Source organism: Equus quagga, chromosome 2 (genome assembly GCF_021613505.1).
Source record: "Equus quagga isolate Etosha38 chromosome 2, UCLA_HA_Equagga_1.0, whole genome shotgun sequence".
In the NCBI taxonomy this organism is placed as follows: Eukaryota; Metazoa; Chordata; class Mammalia; order Perissodactyla; family Equidae; genus Equus; species Equus quagga.
In genome coordinates this window covers 57,061,182-57,083,866 of record NC_060268.1, presented here as the reverse complement: position 1 = coordinate 57,083,866, position 22,685 = coordinate 57,061,182, and the positions used below count along the sequence as shown (strand labels likewise).

The window sequence follows — 22,685 nt, the reverse complement described above, 5'->3', positions numbered from 1 at the left end:
AAAACTGATACAGACTTTCGCTTAAGAAGCCTATGGTCTTGCAGGAAAAGTGGGGCACACACGTAAATAATTACAATGCTAGGTAGAATTATGATATGCCAGTAATGTGCTGTTGTGTTAGTTTATAGTTCTTTCAAAATTAGTTTATATTGCATTCAAAACTGATAGTCTACAGTTAAGCACATTACCCAGTGTATTAGAATACCCCTTTCCCTAACTGTCCTGGATAAACGGAAGGGTACATTACTTGGTATCGCTGACGTCAGGTTTCACTAGGAGTCATCAGCATCAGCCGAGAGCCGCATTTCTCAATAGATGGCAGGACAGGACCATCCCACCAAGATCTTACTGACCAGCACTAAGTCACTTTCTCTGGACATACAATTCACCTGAACTGGAGGAGGATGTGTCACAATGACGTGGGAACCTGAATTGTGGTGGGGAGGCTGGGGTCATGCTTGCAGGAAGTGGATATTGTGGTGGGCAACAACACAGTAGCAGACAGGCCAAGCTGTCAAGTGACAACCAGAAATGGGGTCACTATAGGCACACAAATTGTCCCTGGCTCTGCAGAGTGGCTCTGTCTGAACCGATAGTGGATCTGAGGGGAGAAGGTGTAGGAGCAGGAGGAAGACCAGTCTGTCTGCACCCCAGAAGCGCCCACCACCTGATGGCATGAACCAACTCTTTATTCTGATTCAGGCTGTATTTTTACTTCCATTTTAAAGGTAAAATTTTTTTTTTTAAAGATTTTTATTTTTTTCGTTTTTCTCCCCAAAGCCCCCCAGTACATAGTTGTATATTCTTCGTTGTGGGTCCTTCTAGTTGTGGCATGTGGGATGCTGCCTCAGCGTGGTTTGATGAGCAGCGCCATGTCTGCGCCCAGGGTTCGAACCAACGAAACACTGGGCCGCCTGCAGCGGAGCGCGCGAACTTAACCACACGGCCACGGGGCCAGCCCCCTAAAGGTAAAATTTTTTAAGCAATTAATTTATATAACCAACATCCAAAGATCATTAAGGAAATATGTCCTTCATATATTAGGAAGAATGCTGTCAGAGAAGTTTGGACTAAAGCCTTTGTCTGAGTCACGAATGCAGAATTCAATGCTGTTAGCATTGATATACACAACAACAATAAATTAGCATAAAAATACACACCTTACACATTTCCTTATTTACATCTTTTGCCTGGAGAATTCAATGATAAAAATATTTTTTATATGTGAACATAGTTCCCTTAAATTAAATGTTGTAAATAATTAAACAAAGTTGTGATACGAATTAATAAGGAAGCTCGTAATTTTAACTTCTTTGCATTACAAGCCAGGACTGGGCTCATAATGCTGATTCTGAGGGAATGATGTGGACAGAGGGATCTGTTTTGTCCCACAGCTCCTCACAACCTCAGCTGCCCCATGGACCCCTCCACAAACAGCAAGGCAGTGCGGCCCTCCTGGTGACCCAGGGAATCACCCTTTTTTTCTTCTTCCACTTGGTCCATTTCACAGCGGCAACAGCAGGGGCACCCCCCCTAGGGTCACCATCTAGAGCTTTGGTATCTATTTTTCTAATGGGAGCTCAACTTCTCTGGTAAAATATTTAATTACAGAGCCTATTCATTTGGTTTCTGGCCCTTCTATCTACCAAAGGCCATGCCTACTGCCCAGAATAAGTTATTTGTGGAAGGTCGCAGACAAAACACTTGAAAGAGCTCATGGCTCTGTGTTTTATAGTTTAGGTTGAAATTACTTATGATCTCCAGATTTGAGTAGACTCTAGTATTAACTCACACTTTGGGCTTATTCATTATTTGGCCAGATATCATACACTCTTAGGTCTTGGCAAGAGGGGCCCCTCACCTTGGGCTCACTCTTTAGAGAGCCCTACGCTTGCTCTCTTCTGGTCACTCCTCCCCACTGGGCAAGGAATCTGCAGGCCACGTGGATTTATTCCCGTAGAGACATGTTACCCTTTTAGGCCACACTCCAGGTACCCAGACCCCAGAATTCCTTGCCAGAGGCCCTGCATTCAGGACTGGTGTGGGCCTCTTCTCCTGATATATCCTTCTGAGGGTGGACTGTGCCATTGGCATGGCACCATGGGTCCAAGTGGTGGCCAAAACGGGGTGGTGATATGGCCAGAGCTTGAACATATGGGTTGGGATCCCCATCATGCATGTGTGAGGCCCTTCACGACGCAGGCCAGGCCTAGGGGTGGGAAAGAAGGACGTTGGTTCAGGCCAGGCCTGCTCTCCTTGAACCATCACATTCTGCTGCGGAGCTCTGAGGCGCCAGAATATTCTAAATTCAAACCGTTTTTATAGGTCATTATAAACATCTATCTGTCAAGGTAGGAAACTAGCTTGTTAGCTTCAGCCATAGTTTTTAAATATTTAGTCACATGATATGCGGGTGTCCATTTTTACTCTTACCCCAGGTCCCACAAATATGGGACTAGGTCTGCTCTTGGAATAGGTTTGATTTTGAGTTGGTTTAAAATCTTAATATGAAGAACGTGGTAACGGATGGTTGCAGTGTGGCTAGTGGGTAGGCCGTTTTCCGCCGGTCAAGTGCAGCATTGCTACAACTATGTCCCATGTCCTGGCCCTGCTCCCTGGCCTGACAGGAGAAATTGTGTATGTGCGTGTGTGTGTGTGTTTAACATCCACTGAGAACCAGAAAAACACGACTTGGCTGTTTTCAAATAATTCCGTCCTCACACTGCTGCTCTGGTCTAGATTGCTGCCATTTCCCTGACAAGCAACTCTTCCCAGTTGACTTCTTTGAGCTGCTTGGAGTTAAGGGCCAGGCACTTTGAAGGCCTCTTCCAGGCGAAAAAGAATGAACTAGAAAAGGAATTGGGCCAGGCTTCCTTGATTGAACACCACTTCACTTCAGCAAATCCCTAGGCTTTTCTAACTGTTTTGTCAGCTGTAAAATGAGCAGACAAATTCAGCCCTACCTCGGACGGCAACCAGTGGCAGGTTTAATTAATGATGATTGTGACGGGTTTTGTAATGTAAAGTCTATATAAATGAAAAGGAGCATTAGAGCTATTTTATCCAAAGTCTGGAGTGCACTCTGCTTTCCACTCTCACCGTTTAAGCCTCTAAGTCCTGATCACAAATTACTGCAGGCTTCAAGGGTACAGAAAAGCACAGTTGGGCTCGCATTACCTGAACAGAAAGCAGGGTTTGGTAATGGGAGTGGGGCGAAGAGCAACTAATCAGTGCATGTTTCAGATTTCTGGATGGCAGGCAGCACCAAGAGCCACTGGGTCCAGCTGGTGGCAGATAATGGGCTGGTTTCTGTAATCAAAGGACAAAGAACAGGTGTGCCCATTTATTTCTGGAACTGTTCTGGAAAGATCCTTGAGATCTTAAGTGTCACAGTGAGGGGAGAGTTCTTTCCAAAGATCTCCCCTGCACTTCTTCCTATGGTCTCTGCCTCAGTTTGCTGGCTGACAGCTCACGTTAGAGGTACTTTTTTCAGGGAAGTGTTTACAGAGAACATGCAACAAGGATCAAGTCTGTCTAGGATCCATTCCTTCCTTTAAAGTCTTGTGTCTTGTTCATAGGGGTCACATCCCATAGTTCGCTTAAAGACGTGGCTACATGATTTACCAGAAGTCATACTGAGCCTACTGAGAATCACACCTGGGAGTTGTTGATTGCTTTGGCTAACGTGGGATTTGGGTCTTTCTCACACAATTTATCTAACGACATTCATATGCAGCAAATCATAACTTTTATATACTTAATAGACCTGATCACTCCTTCTCTTAATCTCCTGGAGCCTCTGTGTTTCAAGGATGGTGTATTGTATATTATTACTATGCTTGCACAGCCTTTTCCTTAATATTATATGATCTTGAGCTCCTTGAAAACTCCAAGCGAGTCTTAATCATTTTTACATTGCCCCGGACATCGGTAACTTCCTTTTAGGAGACACAAAAAAATACTTGTTCAAATGCATTGAAAAATGAAAAGACCTAATGAGTGATGAAAAATGATAGAAAGGTCTAATGTCCATTAGGGAGCTTCATTTTCAAACATCTTTTTAAAATCTCTTATTAGAAGATCCAAGTATATCATACTGGTTAAGATCAAAGGTCTTCAGCTTTATCCAGACTTAGATTTATATCTTGGTTCTGCAAGTTACCATTCATGAGACCTTGAGAATGGTACTTAACTAGCTCTGTGCCTTTGTTTCCTCATCTGTAAAACGGGGATAATAATACTATCTCACAGAGTTGTTGTAACGATTAAATGAGATAATCCATGTAAAGTGCTTAGCACAGTGCCTGGCACGAAATAAGTGCTCAGATAATATCATCATCATCACCAGAGATCGTAGGGAAAGGAGTCTTGGCTGTTCTCACAGCCTAGAAGTATAGCCTTCAGATTTAACAACCTGCCCCATAGTTCCCTTAATGCCACCATATAAATCTGAAGCAGAAACCCATTTAGGTCAGAACCACCAGATTTTCTGCTTCTAGCCCCTGATTTCAGATTTTATTCTTTGGATACTTAAAGAAGTATGAATAAGACAGTTCTCTTTCAGACATAATATGAGGTCTATTTACAAAGGCACTTTGCAAATTAATTACTGGTGCATATGCATAAGTAATTTTGTTGGTTGTAAGATATATTGTTAGGCCATGTGGATCCTTATAAATGGGCTCCGTTCCAATGTACTTGATATGTCTTTAATTTAAACTGGTTTCTCCCTTCAACATGTGGTCCCTAGATTTGATTTTTCTATGTGAAAAAATGTTTTTGTTGCAACATTCATCACTAGTCTGCTGAAGTTCATGAAGAAGGTATTCTCAGTTAACAAACTTTGTCCAGTTAATGTTCAGTGTTTCAGGGAGAAGGCAGAGCACAGGGAGGCAGAGGAGAGGAGGACTTGGCCCACAGGCTGCCTTGCCCAAGACAGTAATGACAACAGTTTGTAGGGAGTAGGCACCTATGAGATCTCTGTTCAGACTACGCCTCCTTTCCTAAGAGCTTCCCCATCCCCGTCCACAGGGTGGGCCCCAGGAGTCACTATCACCCCAAGTGCCCACAGCTGATTGGAGTAGACACTCCTGACCCAAGCTGAGACAACCAGATTCTCTCTCCAGGGCATCTGGAATTGGTGACACAGGCCTTCTGGTCAGTCACTATTGGCTCTGGAACAAGGACAGCATATAACAGGGAACGGGCAGGACCATCTTCACAATGTGCTCTGGGAGGCAGAAAAAACTGGGATGTAGGGAAAGCAGAGTGAAACAGTGTCAGGGAGAAGTAGAGATGAGAAACCAGGTCGCTCCTGAGAGTAAAAGGGAGGTGGCAAAAGAATAGCTGTCTCCATTCCCAGTGGCCTCTCAGGCTTTGTTCTGACCCTCATGAGGCCCAGTTGTCCTTCCTGCCATGGCCTGTGTCCAGCACACTCTCCATTTTAGCTCAGGGAAGCATGAGATGTATCTGTTACGTGAAACCCAAGGAGCCTTGGCTAAGTGAGTGGGTTGGCACAGAGAGAGAGGCTAAGCCAGGGATTCTGGTTGCGCAGGCAGGGTTTGCCTGGTGATGTGCTCCCTGGGTGGTCCCATCACTCTGGCCTGCCAAAAGTCAGACATGCACACAAGTAATTTTTGCTGATGATAAAATTGAGTGGAACAGACTCCAAGTTCTTCCTGAAACAACCTTCTCTCTTAGTCACTTCACGATACACTTTCTTGTGTAGGAGGGAAGCAGGTGGCATTAGAGATGGCACACCCAGAATTTTGCCTAACCCTGAATACTTCGACAGGGGTATGTGTACCTGTGGCTGTCATTGGTCATGCATGTTTCAGAAAACACACACACAAAACAACTGGATAGGCACTAGTCTCTTCTAATGATCTGTCAATCACCATTGCTTAGCCAACTGACATTCATCCACAGCTTTGGCCCTGCCCCAGATTCAGGGGGCAAATCCCATCTCTAGCTGAAGGCTTCAAGGAGCCCTGTTTTAGTAGTTCAGGGGACAAAGTTAAGTTATCCTGTGACTTGTCCTGCTCTGCCCTTGTTCTAGCCTCTGGGCTTCTGCCTTCGTCTTGGCATCGAGTCTCAGTTCTGAGTCCCTGTTCCAGGACCTGAGTCCTCGATTCCTCAGGTTTCAGCCCCTGCCTCCGTAACCTGACCAAGATCCTGGTCTCTTCAAAATCAGGACTCCAATTTGCTTATATCTATTTTCCCCAGGGAATGCAACTGAAATGCAGACCAAGCTGGGAGCTTGCTACCTGCCCCTTGTCCAGTCTGACCCATGCTTCCAGTCGTGTCATTCACATTGCTCTTCCCAACATCTCCCCACCACTCCATCACCCCTACTTTTACAACTGCCAATAATCATATTTGCTCCATTTATGGTACACCTACCTTCTAGACCTTTCTAACCCTGAATCTCTCTAAATCACCATACCACCTGAAACTACTCTGAGGGTCCACATGGTCCTGAAGCTCTGCCTGCCTGGCAGACCTCCTCCCACTGACTTTAACTGGCCACCAGTCACAAAGCCTAGCACGCAGACAGAGAAGCAATGTGGTGTGGTAGAATGAGCATGACATGAGCATGGGCAACCTGAGCAGGCCTGGGTTCAAGTCTCTCCTCCTCCACTTGCACAAATTTCTTAATTCCTCTAGAACTCAAAAAGATTTTGAAAGGGTTATATAATGATAACGTGTCTGGCAAAATTTAGCAGTTATCTAATAAAATGCAAAATTTAGTGTTAATAAAATACATTCATCTTTCTTTCCTGCACTTACATTTTTTAACAGATTTATTGCAATATAATTCACATATTATTCAATCCACTGATTTAAAGGGTACAATTCAATGGTTTTTAGTATATTCACCGGAGTTAGATTTCTTAAAATGCAGTCATAGCAAAAGGGATATGAGATCTAATAACACTTAAAAAGACTTAGGATTTTAGTCAGCTGTAAGTTTATATAAATCAATAGCATGATGCCATTGTATTGCCAAAAAAGTTTATGTGATATTGGTCTGTATTGATACACATATGATGATCAGAACAAGACAAGTCAATGGTTCTCTGTGATTCTGAGCTGGCAGTGTTTTCAGTCATTGGGACTGTTTTAAGAGGGACGTGGGTAAATTAAAGCATGTCCAGAGAAACATGAAACGGGTGATGAGAAATTGCAAATACTGTTTGTAAGAGCCCGTGATATTCATCCTGGAGAAGTAAAGCCCAAGAGGAGATAAAACACCATCCTCAATTAGCTCTGGGGCTGTCATTTGGAAAACGAATAACATGTATTTTCTATGTTCTCTTCCTGGGTCAGAACTTCAATAGATTAAGTTAAAAGAAAGCAGATTTTGACATGATATAAGGAACAATTAGAGCTGACTAAAATTGGAGTGGATTGTCCCTTGCTAACCTGAAATTCCACATTTAATAAATTACCTCTTTAGGACCAGCACCGTGGCCGAGTGGTTAAGTTCGCGCGCTCTGCTGCGGTGACCCCGGGTTTCGCCGGTTTGGACCCTGGGAGTGGATATGGCACCGCTCATCAAGCCATGCTGAGGCAGCGTCCCACATGCCACAACTAGAAGGACCCACAACTAAAAATATGCAGCTATGTACCAGGGGGCTTTGGGGAGAAAAAGGAAAAATAAAATCTTTAAAAATAATAATAAATAAATCAATCACCTCTTTATTCGTAAGTCAGAGAGCAACATCCTGTAGAGCTCTTCGTCTGTATGTGTTGTGCTCAGGTAGGTACAATGATCAAGTAGGTCAACTCTTCTTTATTCAAGGCCAGTCATCCAGTTTGGTTAGTCTAGTAGTCCATTCTTTCTCCCATTTTTCAGTCCTGCTCTCTGCTTTTTGATCAGAGGACAGAGAAAAGGAAGGCCCAAATCATCAATACGGATATTTTACCAGCACTTCTGATGATAATGGAAATATTCCTAAAGTAAGACTTTGGCATTACCTGATCAGGAGATTGTACTCATCTCTTCCATACTCTGTATAAAGTGACTTCATCTTAGGACTTGAAATTCGCTATAGTGGAAACATTTATGGAAATTAGCAAACACTATAGATCAGCAACACGACTCTCCCCAGCTCACTTCCTAGTGCTCCCCCGCTTTAGAGTCTATGCTACCCAGTGACTACTGGGCTGGCATGATTGATAATGTCGACAGACGTTCTACTAGATTTTTGGACTATGTGTCTCTAGAAAAAATATATTTAGAGCCAATGGTATTTAACTTTCATGTAAGGGCAGTTCAGAATTTAAGTAGTGTAATACAGTTAACTAGTTTCAGACGAGTGGAATACTTAGGGGAACATATTTGGGGAGGACTAGACTCAGTCTCAACTGCCTTCTAGGCCACATCTCTTTTTCCTTTAAGAAAACCCATAATAACCATGGTCTGTACATCTAAAGAGTCTATTATGCACATTTTCTTATGGAGTGACTGTGTAACAGACTAGAACACCATGCCCAAGACAAAGGCCTTCTGGAAATGGGAAGATAAAGCTCTCTGCTGGCCAGCGCTTGTCCTGCACTACAAGTGGCTCCTTGTGCCACCTATTGGATTTTGAAAGAACAATTGCTCAGCTTTCAATTCAAAGCTAAGACTCCAGCAAGTATTTTCTGCAGACAGAATGTATTGAGACTCTTCCTTAAGGGAGAACCATTCTAAAAACATTGCATTTTACAACTCCTTATGAGGGAAATCACCATCAGCCCGATTCCCAGTGCCAACTGATTTCTATATCATCAACAAGCTCTAGCAATTACAGTTGGCATTTATTGAACACTTGCAGTATACTATGTACTTTACAAGCATTATGTCACTTTATCTTCATATTACCTTAGGAAATAGGTATAAATATTTTCATTTTACAGTTGGGAAACAACTTAAAGAGGTTAAGTGGCTATTAGAGTTGAAAAGCTTCTGCGCTCCTAGGAAACAGGGTTTACATTGCCTACTACTTTGTATATAGCAGACATTCCATAAATAGTTGAATAAGTTTTTTAATGTGAATAAATAGAGCACCATTCTTCTTAGTACTTTGAGCCCTTTGACCCATTAGCCTTTTAATCAGCTTTTATCTAACAGGAAAACAGAATAATTTTCATTTATTTTGCCTGTACACATTTTCCAAGTGAAGAGCTCACCATAATATCTCATTAACCCTACAAGGGCTAAGAATTGTCTTCCCAATTTTAGAAACAAGTTAACTGAGGCTTAGAATTCAGAATTCAGTGATCTTTTGATCATACCAAATTGAGGAAGAGGAAAGACCAAAGGCATGTATCAAGAAGAACCTAGTACAGTTATGATTGGAAAAGAAGGGTTCTGGATAAACCAGAGGCAGAACAGTTAGTCCTCAAAGAATGACCATTGAGTCAGTTACACTGAGTATGTCACTCAGTGGACACATTCCTGCACTTATGCACAGTAGTAGGCATGTAAGAAGATAAGACCAACTCTTGATCTTAAGAAGCCTATGTACTTTTAGAGAAGACGTAGACACAAGGAAAGCGAAACTGAAGTACAAGAACATAAAAAGAAAAACTACACAAGATAGCAGTGGTTATCGAGCAATGATTAATGCAGGCAATAAGCACTGCAGGAGCTCAGCAAAGGGAGGGATGACATTTGCATTAATTTTTGCTGATCTCAGGCATCTTCATAAAACACCTTCACTACGAGCTGTGGGGAGACAGTGAAGTTGGAGAGAGCACCTGGCCTCTAAGTAGCTCACTTTCTTCCTTAGAGATTTAAGCAGACAGTGAGAGTTTGCAGGAAGCAATCGCCAGGGAGAGGAGGAGAATGCCTGAGACCTGATCCTCTAGGCATGCAAGACAGTACTGGGAGATGTCACCTGGATATTTCGAATATTAATTAATAATTTTTTTTTCTCTCTGTATTTTTTCCTCTCTCTAGCTTTAAGCAGGAGTAGCCTGTTGTTCTTTCTGGGATTCGCTTTTGAAAATTTTGAGCCCCCTGGAGAGGTTAGAGAGGTAGGGCTCAACCTTGCCTCCTCATGGAAGCACCTGGGGAGTTCTAAAAAATACTACTTCCTGGATCCCATCCACAAATACTTTATTTTAATTGACTGGATGCTCCTTTGGTGATTCTAATGTGCAACCAAGTTTGAGGATCATTGACTTAAAGAGTTCCTAGACACAGTATGAGATAATGGGATTTGTTGGGATGAACAAAGTATCTTGGAGAAGCAGGGGAAGACGGGCTTCCCTGCTCCAGTCTAGGGAAGTATCCTTGATTCGTTACCCTGGAGGAGTAGGAATCTGGGCTCCTGACAGCTCCACGGGGAGGAACTTATCTGCAAGAATGTTTTACTGCAGTGTTATTTTAATAGTGAAAAATTGCAGGGGAGGAGTATTGAATGCCAAGATTTGACGAGTTGGGTGGTGGGTACATGGGTCTCCATTATTGTATTAGTTTTCTGTTGTTGCTGTAACCAATTACCACAAAATGAGTGCTTAAAACAACACAGATTTGTTATCTTACAGTTCTGTAGTTCAAAGTCTGACCAGGGTCTCGCTGGGTTAAAATGGACTGTGTTCCTTCTGGAGGCTCTAGGGGAGAGTCCAGGCCTTATCTTTTCCAGCTTCTGGAGGTTGCCCCCATTCCTTGACTCATGGCCCCTTCTTCCATCTTCAAAGCCAGCAACATAGCATCTCTCAGGCCCTTCTTTGTCACCCCATCTCTTTCTCTGATTCTCTTTATCGGCCTTCCTTTTCCACTTTTAAGGACACTTGTGATTACATTGGGCCTACCCTGCCAGTCCAGGATAATTTTCCTATTTAAAATCAGCTAATTAGCAACCTTAATTATACTTGCCATGTAACTACAGGTCATGGGGATTAGGACATTGAAGGCTTTGGGGGCCATTATTCTGCCTACACAATTGTATTACTCTATATACTTATCTCACTGAGAATGTTTAATATTTATTAAATTAAAAAACCCAAGCTTAATTCCAATTTAGTGTACAGATGAAAGGATATATATTCATACGATGAATGCTGTGTGCCCATTAAAAGTCATAACATAGGAAAACATGTAGTAACATGGAGTAATGTTCATTATATGGTAAGCGTGTGGGGGGAATAAAGTCTAAAAAAGAATATGCACAAGATGATACCAATTATGTAAAACCCAAACCCAAAACAAACCTATGCAGGTGAATAAAAAATGTTTGGAAGGATATAGGTCAAAATGTTAACAACGTTTATCTCTGGATGGTAATTTTAATTTTCTTCTATTTTTCTGCATTTTCCAAAATGTGCAGAATACACGTATTATTTTTGCAAAGAGAAATAAAAGATGATTGAGAACGTCTGTCTAGGACAATTTTCTGGTCAAGCCTCTCTCCCTGATTTCTTAGCTTTCAATCACACTCGCTCACACCCATCCCTCAAGCTTGTCTTCCTGATCAAAGACATTTCATGTCTGGCTATCTGAGACACGCGCCATTTTTTTAGGCTTGAGTTGTCCCCTCTGGGAAGTAGGCATAATCCTCAGAGGACAGGAAATAGCCTGACGTGAACTAAGCAGGCAGGACAGTGCTTTTAAAAACTTTTTAGGGGCTAGCCCCGTGGTGTAGTGAAGTTCCCACACTCTGCTTGCTGGTGGTCGGATTTGGGAGTGGGATCCTGGCGTGGACCTACACACTGCTCATCAAGCTATGCTGTGGCCGTGTCCCACATACAAAATAGAGGAAGACTGGCACAGATGTTAGCTCAGCGACAATCTTCCTCAAACAAAAAGAGGAAGATTGGCAACAGATGTTAGCTCAGGGCCAATCTTCCTCACCAAAGGAAAAAAGAAACTTTTTCAAGGCAAAGCATACCCAAGGCACAGACGCATCCCGCAAAGAATTTAATAACCGGTAACTTGGAAGCTGGATGCACAAGTGTACAAGCCTCTTTCATAATCTCGCTGGCACATGTTAAAGTTTTAATTAATAATACTGTTTTTAATACACAAAAGAACAGACAATAGCGGGCGGCACCGCCCGCAGAGCGCACCGAGGGCCGACGGGCTTGGCCGGACAGCGACCGAGCGGCCCTGTTCCGCGATGCCGCGGGCCGGGGCGGCCGCCAGCGCTCCGTCTCTGCAGCCAAAGCCCGAGGCGGTTTCCCAGCCGGGCTAGTCCAGCGCGGAGCTCTAGGACCGGCGGCCCCGCCCTGGAGACCGTCAGGTTCGCGGGGTTGGGGCTCTCGGATTGGCGCGAGCCTCAGAGCCTCTCCTTCGTCTGGGATCTGCGGAACGGCCAGAGCCGTCCCCCACCACCGAGAGCAGCGCCTAGAGCGGACCGGCCCGCCCGCCCCGCTGCTCCGCTCCTCCCAGCCTCCTCTATCCCGGAAGTTGATGCCGCGCCGCAGCTCGCGTGCGGCTCGCTAGGGTGTGTGTCGCCTTAGAGATCTGGACGGGCTGGGCTTGCGGAAGCGTCAGCATGCCTGTGAGTTGTTTACTTTCGGGCTTCGGATTTGTGCTGGGCTTCTCACTCTGTCAAGGGTCCAGCGGGGCGAGTTAGGCCAGCACACCCCGGGGCCGGGCGGCCCCTGCCGAAAGCGGCTGGGCGGCTCGGAGCGTGCATCCCTTCGCGCGTGGCGGACTAGTCGGGACTTGCCCGGGCAGCGCGGCGTGGCGGCCCTGCCTGGGCGTGGGGCGGGGAGGATCCGGGCCGCCCAGGGCTGCGGTCTCTGGTGTCCGTGGCTGGGAGTGGACAACTGCCCGGGTAACTTAGCCGTCTTGGTTTTGGTGGGCGCCCGAGAGGTTATGGTTTCGGAGTCGAGTTGCTCTTGTGGTTCATGGTTCTCACCCCCTCTGCCTCCTCTCAGAAGCGATTTCCTGCTTGTTTCCTTTTTAAAAACTGTCTTTGCAGTTGCCTGACATGTTAACTCCGTCCAAGACGGCCACGGCCCAGCAGCTCAGAGTTCAAGTCAGATCAGATGTTGAGCCCCGGAGGCAGAAATCGCCCCGGCGCAGGCACTTTCTGACTGCCTCGGCGACTTCTCTCAGTGGGCAGGGTCGGGGTCACGTTCTTACTTAGCACCGCAGTTTTGTTTTCATTGGGGACTATTATTCAGTTGACTAAACAAGAACAGGGTTACCATATGCTTACCATATGCTTCCTGACCTTCACAGAGCCCCTTTACCGGGACTTGGAGAACGCACGCATTCTAAAAAGTATTGATGAAAGTTAACAGGCTTTAAAAAGTCACTAACATCTGAAGCGTTGCCTCTGCCGAGTATGCCTATTATTCCTATTTTTGCATGTATATTTCACTTATGGTTAAATCTGCCAGCATTGTGGTTTCATTCTAGTAGTAATAATATGCTTTTTTATTCAGTTGGCAAGAGATTTACTACATCCGTCCTTGGAAGAGGAAAAGAAAAAACATAAAAAGAAACGGCTAGTTCAAAGTCCGAATTCTTATTTTATGGATGTAAAATGTCCAGGTAATATTTTAAATTTTAGTTCCTGTCCCAAGGAAAATTTCTATAGGGATTGCTAGTGTGGTGTGTATATTTAGATACATTAGGACCCTCTGTTGAGTAGAAGTGGGATTACAGAATTGGAAACGTCGTAAGGGACGTTTTCATCATAAACGTAGTCAAACGATTTTAGAAACAGTTGAAGGGGTGGTGAAGATGGGACTCCAAAGGGATATGACATTTGACTAAGTTTTTCAGCTGTTCAGATGATGAGTTTTCTTTTCACGCTGCAGTGAAAAGTGTACTGATTCTTTAAAATGTAAAGCTGTGCTGCCTAGTATGGTGGCCATTAGCCGTATGTGGCTACTGAGCACTTGAAATGTGGCTAATCAGAATGGAAATATTCTTTAAGTGTAAAATATACGCCAGATTGTGAAAATGTAGCAAAAAAAAAGTCATGTTGATATCATAATATTTTGAAAATCTTGAGTTCAATAAAATAATTTCACCTGCTGGGTTTGTGTGTTTTATTTTGTTTTTACTTTTTTTTTAACGTGGCTGCTGGACAACTTTAAGTTACATATGTGGCTTGCACAGCATCGAAGTTCTTAATTTTTTATAAGGTCTTTACTAGATATATGTTGAACAAATGCTCTATTTTCTTCTGCTTTTCACTTTTAACATTGCCCTTTTTTTTAGGTTGCTACAAGATTACTACGGTTTTCAGCCATGCTCAGACAGTGGTTCTTTGTGTAGGTTGTTCAACAGTATTGTGCCAGCCAACAGGAGGAAAGGCCAGGCTCACAGAAGGTATATCATTTAGCATTTTCTAATGCAGTGATGAGGAAAAACCAGTTTAAAAGAAATCTTTTTTTTTTTTCAAAGATTGGCACCTGGGCTAACAATTGTTGCCAATCTTTTTTTTTTTTTTTTCCCCCTGCTTTATGTCCCCAAACCCCCCCTGTACATAGTTGTATATCTTAGTTGCAGGTCCTTCTAGTTGTGGGATGTGGGACGCCGCCTCAACGTGGCCTGATGAGCGGTGCCATGTCCGCGCCCAGGATCTGAACCCTGGGCCGCCGCAGCGGAGCACGCGAACTTAACCACTTGGCCACAGAGCCGGCCCCTAAAAGAAATCTTAAATTCATGGTTACCAAAATAATTTTATCTTTCATTGTGTGCTCTTTCAGTAGAGTGCCCTATTAACTGGATAAGTTTATACTCTTCAACTTGCACAGAATTCCTTTAACTATTATTTTCCTTAGTTTGGAACACCTCATTGTGTTGTATTTAGTCACTTAGTTTGCTTAACTTGAAATATTAAACATAAACCATAATGGAACAAAAGGACTACATACAATAGGACATTTGGATTTTTGAAACCATAGGATTTTCAAATTTCTCTTGTGAATATTTTGTTTCCTGTGTATTTGGTACATATGACGTAAGACAGTTTTTATCATTGCTAGCTATGCAACAGATGACTAATGTATAAATTAAAATGCCAGAGGTTTGATTTCCATGAGCACCTATTTAATGGTTAATATAAAAATCCAATTTTACTTCGTCTTTCACTTTTACACAGTAAGAAAATATTAATTATGTATATTGTTTTCCATAGTAGTACTTATAGATCTATAATTCCATAGTGATATTTGAAATTTGCTTGTGAGTCCTTGTTCTCACTGCAAGAGTCATAAGTGGATTGGCAACAAATCCGAGATCTATTTGGTGTGACCTGGTGGGATCTAAGTATAAAGTCAGTGTATGATATTTAACTGCAGTATTGCTCTTAAAAGTGTCTTTGGAAGATTTCTGAAACCTTTATATCATGCCATGATCTTGGAATTTTGTGCTCATGTGCTGACATATGATTAACAGAGTGTATCTATACCAGAGTTCCTAGTAGATCTGAAAAGAATTCTAATCAAAATTACTTTCTTGGGAAAATAATTCAGAATAGTTCCTAAAAATTAAGATTGCATCTTTGACACCTTACGTTAAAATTTTAACTGTTGTGGGGCCAGCCCAGAAGCCGAGTGGTTGGGTTCGAGCACTCTGCTTCGGTGGCCCAGGATTTCGCTGGTTTGGATCCTGGGCACAGACATGGCACCGCTTGTCAAGCCATGCTGAGGCGGTGTCCCACATGCCACAGCTGGAGGCACCCACAACTAAAAAAAAATATATATGTATACAACTATGTACCGGGGGACTTTGGGGAGAAAAAGGAAAAATAAAATCTAAAATTTAACTGTTGAATTCAGGCTTGTGGTCTTAAACTCCATTATAGCATGTGAGAAATAGGAGTGACAGTTATAGTCACATCAGAATAATTGAAATATAGAAGATTTATTATAGCAAATTTCTGATATTAAAGGCTAACCTGTATATAAACATTAATGTAATATTCCCAAAACTTATTTTATACTTAAAAAGTACTTGTTGTCGTTGAAACTATGGCAAAGATAGACTAGGCCAGTGTTTAATACGCTCTTGTGATTCTTTTGCAGGGTGCTCATTTAGAAGAAAGCAGCACTAATGATCCACACAGCTTCTTGAATTTGTGTTACATCGCAGAAAGCCTTATCAGTTCAGTAATTCTAGTTAATCTACCAAGATAATGTAATTATGTTTAATTTTGTAAGGTGTACAACAGTGATCTCCTATTTGGGTGTCAGTTTTTCAATAAAGTTTTGATTATGGGCAAATTTTCCCTTTTTTTTTTAAGTATGTGTGAATATGCTATACATTTATATATACTGTGAATGTGAATTTGGTTTAAACATTTTAAATAGTGTATTTTGATTAGTTTGTGTCTCATTTCAAGAATAGAAACCCTAAATATTTGATTTTTAGTCGTTTTCAAAATTGTTATGAATGAGCTAAATAATTACAAATGCAAAGAAGTCCATTATTTGTTAATTCAAAATACAGTTTTGCCTTTGTAACTATGGAAACACATATTTATAGAAATACATATTTAATGCAGTAGAAATCACAGTGTAATGCCTTGGATTCATGTGGCCCTAACATACTGCATAATTTATTACAATAACTGCAGCTGGGGTTGAGTTATAGGAAGCTCCTTTTGGAGTAGAAAATTTGAGAGGAGGAATCAGGAGTAGCATGATTTACTCCAGGATATCCTGGCTGGTGATAGTAGATGGTGTTGAATTCTCTGGTCCAGACAGGTAAGCACTCCTGACTACAGATGTGTGTTGAGTGGCCTTGGTGTCTCATTGTCATTTTTATAGCTTATGAAGTGACCCTGGGGAACTAGGAACTAGACTGTATCTTTGCCTCTCTAGCCACTATCCTGCTGCTCTCTCGAGGGGGAAGATAACCTCTTCTATTTTACTCGTTAACTTTAAGGCAAGTACTTAAGACAGGCATTTCCTATTAAGAGGTGTTTCTACATATACACCCCCGATGGGAGAGACTGATTCTTTAACATGTTGACTCATATATCACAGGAATGTTGCAGGAAAACTAAAGAACTCTGGAAAGTTTGGGGTGTATTTAATATATGGAGAAGTAAATAACAGATGTTCCCGAACTTTCTTGGTTTATGGCATCTTTAGAGTTTCAGTAATTTTTTCATGGAGTCCCTTGGCCAAAGGAAATACCTAACAGTTAGATTTATTTATTTTTTTGAGGAAGATTAGCCCTGAGCTAACTACTGCTAATCCTTCTCTTTTTGCTGAGGAAGACTGCCCCTGAGCTAACATCCATGCCCATCTTCCTCTACTTTATATGTGGGATACCTACCACAGCATGGCTTTTGCCAAGCGGTGCCGTGTCCGCACCTGGGATCTGAACTGGCGAACCCCGGGCCGCCGAAAAGCAGAATGTGCGAACTTAACGGCTGAGCCACTGGGCCGGCCCCGTACATTTATTTATTTTTAAAGATTTTATTTTTCCTTTTTCTCCCCAAAGCCCCCTGGTACATGGTTGTGTATTTTTAGTTGTGGGTCCTTCTAGTTATGGCATGTGGGATACCGCACGGCTTGATGAGCGGTGCTATGTCCACGCCCATGGCGAAACCCTGGGCTACCCAAGCGGAGCTCTTGAACTTAACCACTAGGCCATGGGGCTGACCCCAGTTAGATGTATTTAGTTAGGTTCTAATAACTTTAATAGCTGTTGGAGAAAAACCATAGGGGCTGGCCCTGTGGCCAAGTGGTTAGTTTGCGCACTCTGCATCAGTGGCCCAGGGTTTCACCGGTTTGACTCCTGGGTGCAGACCTCGCCCCGCTCATCAGGCCATGCTGAGGCGGCGTCCCACGTACCACAACTAGGAAGACCCACAACTAAAATATATAAAACTGTACTGGGCGGCATTGGGGAGAAGTAAAAATAAAATCTTAAAAAAACCCCAGTAAATTAAAACAAAAGTGATAATTTTTTATCTTAAATGATCACAATTATTAATGGAATCATGTGCCTTTTGGGCACTGCACAGTTTCTCAAAATTGGGATCAGATTGGACACTGCCATCCTCATTTCTGCCACATTGATGTTTGCATAGTACTTGCTTTTTATTACAGCAATGCCCCCAAACCCAGCTTCACAAAGATATGACATCATAGAAAGGAATGTGGTGCCATCTAAGGTAACAATACCTGGAACTATAAGTTTGCATGGTATCCAAAAGATGCTGAGTATCACTGTTTTTCTCATGGTGCCCCAAGGTGCCTCAATTTGCACAATTTAGGAACTCTGGCTCCGAGTAGAGCCAGTGGGGATGACGGGCTAGTGATATGGAAAGGAGCAAATCCTGTGATGAGTAATCTAGAGGGCAAATCCCTGACAATTTCCTTGAAGGAAGTATTGTACTTTAAAGAACGTATCTAAGGGTTACGTTATAGAGACGCTTGGCGCTGGGAACTGAATGGTGTAGTAAGCAGTATTACTGGGTTTCAAAAATGCTCAATGGAACACTAGGACTGTTCTAATCTTCAAGGTCTGCTATATACATTATTACTGACTGCTTTTCTTTAATACTATTATGTATATTGACTTCATTTTTTTATGTAAATATTTTTTAAAGGAAACTATATTTCTTCCACAAATAGAAAAACCAGTTACATAAAGATAAAATAAAATGAAATTCTTGGCTTCCGACCTGATCAGATGACAAATGTTTTCTTGACTGGTTGCCCCTCTAAGTCATCTGATAAAGTTCTAATTTTTTTTGAGATATGTAAATACCATAAAATTCAACCTTTTACAATGTAGAATTCAATGGTTTTTAGTGTATTCATAAGGTTTTGCAACCATCACCACTGTCTAATCCTAGACCATTTTCATAATCCCAAATCACTCCCGGTTCCTTCCACCTTCCAGCTCCTGGCACCATCAATAGAATTTCTATCTCCATGGATTTGCCTATTCTGGACAGTTTACATAAATGGGATTATATAATATGTGGCCTTTTGTGTCTGGCTTCTTTCAGTTAGCATAATGTTTATGATGGCCATCCATGCTGTAGCATGTATCAGTACTTTTTTCTAACTGAATAATATTCTGTTGTAAGGATATACATTTTGTTTATCCATTCCTCAGTTGATGGACAGTTGGGTTGGTTTCACTTTTTGGCTACTACAGATAATGCTGCTATGAACATTCATGTACAAGGTTTTATGTAGACATTTTAAAGATTTTATTTTTCCTGTTTCTCCCCAAAGCCCCCTGGTACATAGTTGTGTATTTTTAGTTGTGGGTCCTTCTAGTTGTGGCATGTGGGAAGCCGCCTCAGCATGGCTTGAGGAGCGGTGCCATCCATGTCCGTGCCCAGGATCTGAACCATTGAAACCCAGGGCCGCCAAAGCGGAGTGCACGAACTTAACCACTCGGCCATGGGGTCGGCCCCTGTGTAGACATTTTAAATTCTCTTGGGTATATACCTAAGCATGGAATTGCTGGGTCATATAGCAATTCTGTGTTTAGCTCTTTGAGGAATTGCCTGTTTTCTGAAGAGGCTGCACCATATTACATTCCTACTAGCAATGCACAAGGGTTCCAATTTCTCCACATCCTCGACAACACTTGTTATTGTCTCTTTTTGATTATAGCCATCTTAGTGTGTGACGAATTGTTTCATTATGGTTTTGATTCACATTTCCCTGATGACTAATGACATTGACCATCTTTTCATGTGCTTATTGGACATTTGTATATCTTCTTTGGAGAACTGTCTATTCAGATCCTTTGCCCATTTTTAATTGGGTTGTCTTTTTATTGTGTGTTGTAAGAGTTCTTATATATTCTAGATATAAATCTCTTATGTATACGATTTGCAAATATTTTCTCCCATTCTGTGTGTGGCTTTTTATCTTTTGTCCTTAGAAACACCAACATTTTGAATTTTTATGAAGTCTAATTTATCGATTTTTTTGGTCATTTCTTATGCTTTTGGCGTCATGTCTAAGAAATCATTGCTTAATCCAAGGTCACAGAGATTCATGCCTGTTTTCTTCTAAGAGGTTTATAATTTTAGTTCTTACATTTAGGTTTGATCCATTTTGAATTAATTTTTGCATATGGTGTGAGGCAGTGGTCCAACTTCATTCTCTAATTCTTTTTAATGGCAGCATAATAGTTTTTGGTATGAAAGTACCATAATTTATTCAGCATTATCCTATTGAAGGGCACTTTGTTTCTAGTTTTTTCCACTATAATCAAAGCCACTATAAATACATTTAAATATGTCCTTAATAATGGTGCTTTTATTTCTGTGGGTTAGAGTTCCAGGAGTGGATTGCTGGATGAAAAGGCAATTTTCTTTTTTTTTTGAGGAAGATTAGCCCTGAGCTAACATCTGCTGCCAATCCTCCTCTTTTTGCTGAGGAAGACTGGCCCTGAGCTAACATCCATGCCCATCTTCCTCTACTTTATACGTGGGACACCTACCACAGCATGGCTTGCCAAGTGGTGCCATGTCTGCACCTGGGATCCGAACTGGTGAACCCTGGGCCACCAAAGTGGAACGTGAGCACTTAACCGCTGTGCCACCGGGCAGGCCCTGACAAATGTATTTTCGATTTTAACAGGTGATGCCAGATTGCTTTCCACTAGCAATATATGAAAATATTCTCCCCAATCTCTATCTCTTCCATTAATGAATGGAATCTAAATTTTTTGCCATTTTGATGATTGTAAGGTTATATATCATTGTTACTCTAATTTACATATCTGATTACTGATGAGTTTGGAAATGGAAAGAAGCCAGAATAAGCTACTATCTTCCTAGAATGCCTTCTCATTTGCTTTTTCTTTTACAATAAGAAAAAATTCTCCCTATTATAAATATGGCTAAAAATAGTTGGAATATAGTTACCTGTTGCTGCTGTAACAAATTACCACAAATCTGTGCCTTAAAACAACATAAATATATTATCTTACAGTTCTGGAGGTCAGAAGTCCAAAATGGAATCCTTGGGGCTGATATCAAGGTGTCAGTGGGGCTACATGCCTTCTGGAGGCTCTAGGGAACAGTAAGTTTTCCTTCTCTTTTCCACCTTCTAGAGGCTGCCTGCATTCCTTGGTTCATGACCCCACATCACTCCGACCTCTACTTTTGTCATCATACCTCTTCTGACTCTGACTTCCCACTTTCCTCTTATAAGGACCCTTGTGATTACAGTGGGCTTATCTGGATAATCCAGGATAATCTCCCTATTTCAGGATCCTTGATTTAATTACGTCTACAAAGTCCCTTTTGCCATTTAAGGAGCATATTTTCAGGTTCTGGGGATTAGAATGTGGACATCTTTAGGGTGCCATTACTCTGCCTATCACAGAAAACAAAGTTTTAAAATTCTACCAGCCTGGTGGCGTAGTGGCTAAGTTCGCACACTCTGCCAAGGGTTCGTGGGTTCAGATCCCAAGCGTGGTGGTGGCATCCTACATAAATTAGAGGAAGATTGGCACAGATGTTAGCTCAGTGACAATCTTCCTCGAGCAAAACGAGGAAGATTGGCAACAGATGTTAGCTCAGGGCCAGTCTTCCTCACAAAAAATAATAAAATAAAACAAAATAAAATTCTACCCCAGATTTGAAAACAGATTCTGGAAAGATGTAGTTGTAATTTTCAATGGAAAAAACTTAAATCTTTGCCTGAAAGGGTTAGAGTTCACTATTGCATTTTACAAAGGAAAAACACTACTTTTATAGAATAATGACCTCACTTTATAATCTTTTAGGATTTTACAGCTACATGTTCACAACTAAAGGCATAAAGAATTATATCAAGTTAAGATATTTGCTATCGATCCAGGCTCAAATAGCCCTTGAGTTTTGTTTCTTTTTTTTTAATTGCAGTAACATTGGTTTATAGCATTATATAAATTTCAGGTGTACATTGTTATATATTTCGATTTCTGTGTAGATTACATCATGTTTACCACCCAGGGACTAATTACAACCCATCACCATACACATGTGCCTAATCACCTCTTTTGCCCTCCTCTCTCCTCCCTTCCCCTCTGATAACCACCAGTCCAACCTCTGTCTCTATGTGATTCTTTGTTATTTTTATGTTCTATTTATAAGTGAGATTATATGGTATTTGACTTTCTTCATCTGACTTATTTTGCTTAGCATAACCCTCAAGGTCCATCCATGTTGTCACAAATGGCCAGTTTTCATCCTTATTTATGGCTGAGTAGTATTCCATTGTGTATATATACCACATTTTCTTTACCCATTCACCCCTTGATGGGCAAGTAGGTTGCTTCAAAGTCTTGGCTATTGTGAATAATGCTGCAATGAACAAAGGGGTGCATGTATTTTTACACATTCATGTTTTCATGTTCTTTGGGTAAATACCCAGCAGTGGAATACCTGGATTGTATGGTAGTTCTAGTCTCAATTTTTTTTTCTTGAGGAAGATTAGCCCTGAGCTAACATCTGCTGCCAATCCTCCTCTTTTTGCAGAGGAAGACTCACCCTGAGCTCACATCTGTGCCCATCTTCCTCTACTTTATATGTAGGATGCCTGCCACAGCATGGCTTGACAAGTGGTGCGTAGGTCTGCACCCGGGATCTGAACTGGTGAACCCCAGGCTGCCAAAGTGGAACCTGTGAACTTAACCCCTGTGCCACCGGGCTGGCCCACTAGTTATCCCACCCCCCCTACTGTTTCCCAAAGTGGCTGCACCAGTTTGCACTCCCACCAGCAGTGTATGAGAGTTCCCTTTTCTCCACATC

General features: G+C 42.0%; 1 protein-coding gene across 1 annotated transcript; it reads left to right on the top strand.

Moving 5' to 3' along the window:
- The first annotated feature begins 12,365 nt into the window (after window positions 1-12,365).
- RPS27L (ribosomal protein S27 like) lies at window positions 12,366-16,182 on the top strand. The gene is made up of 4 exons (XM_046651187.1): window positions 12,366-12,494; window positions 13,390-13,498; window positions 14,174-14,284; window positions 15,985-16,182. The coding sequence occupies exons 1-4, from the start codon at window positions 12,489-12,491 to the stop codon at window positions 16,011-16,013; spliced, it is 255 nt and encodes an 84-aa protein (XP_046507143.1). The 5' UTR covers window positions 12,366-12,488; the 3' UTR covers window positions 16,014-16,182.
- Window positions 16,183-22,685: the final 6,503 nt, after the last annotated feature.

Bases quoted from the DNA above. Each gene is read 5' to 3' on its own strand.
- RPS27L (XM_046651187.1), top strand. The intron at 13,499-14,173 runs GTAATATTTTAA...CCTTTTTTTTAG, and splicing joins TATGGATGTAAAATGTCCAG to GTTGCTACAAGATTACTACG. The intron at 14,285-15,984 runs GTATATCATTTA...ATTCTTTTGCAG, and splicing joins AAAGGCCAGGCTCACAGAAG to GGTGCTCATTTAGAAGAAAG.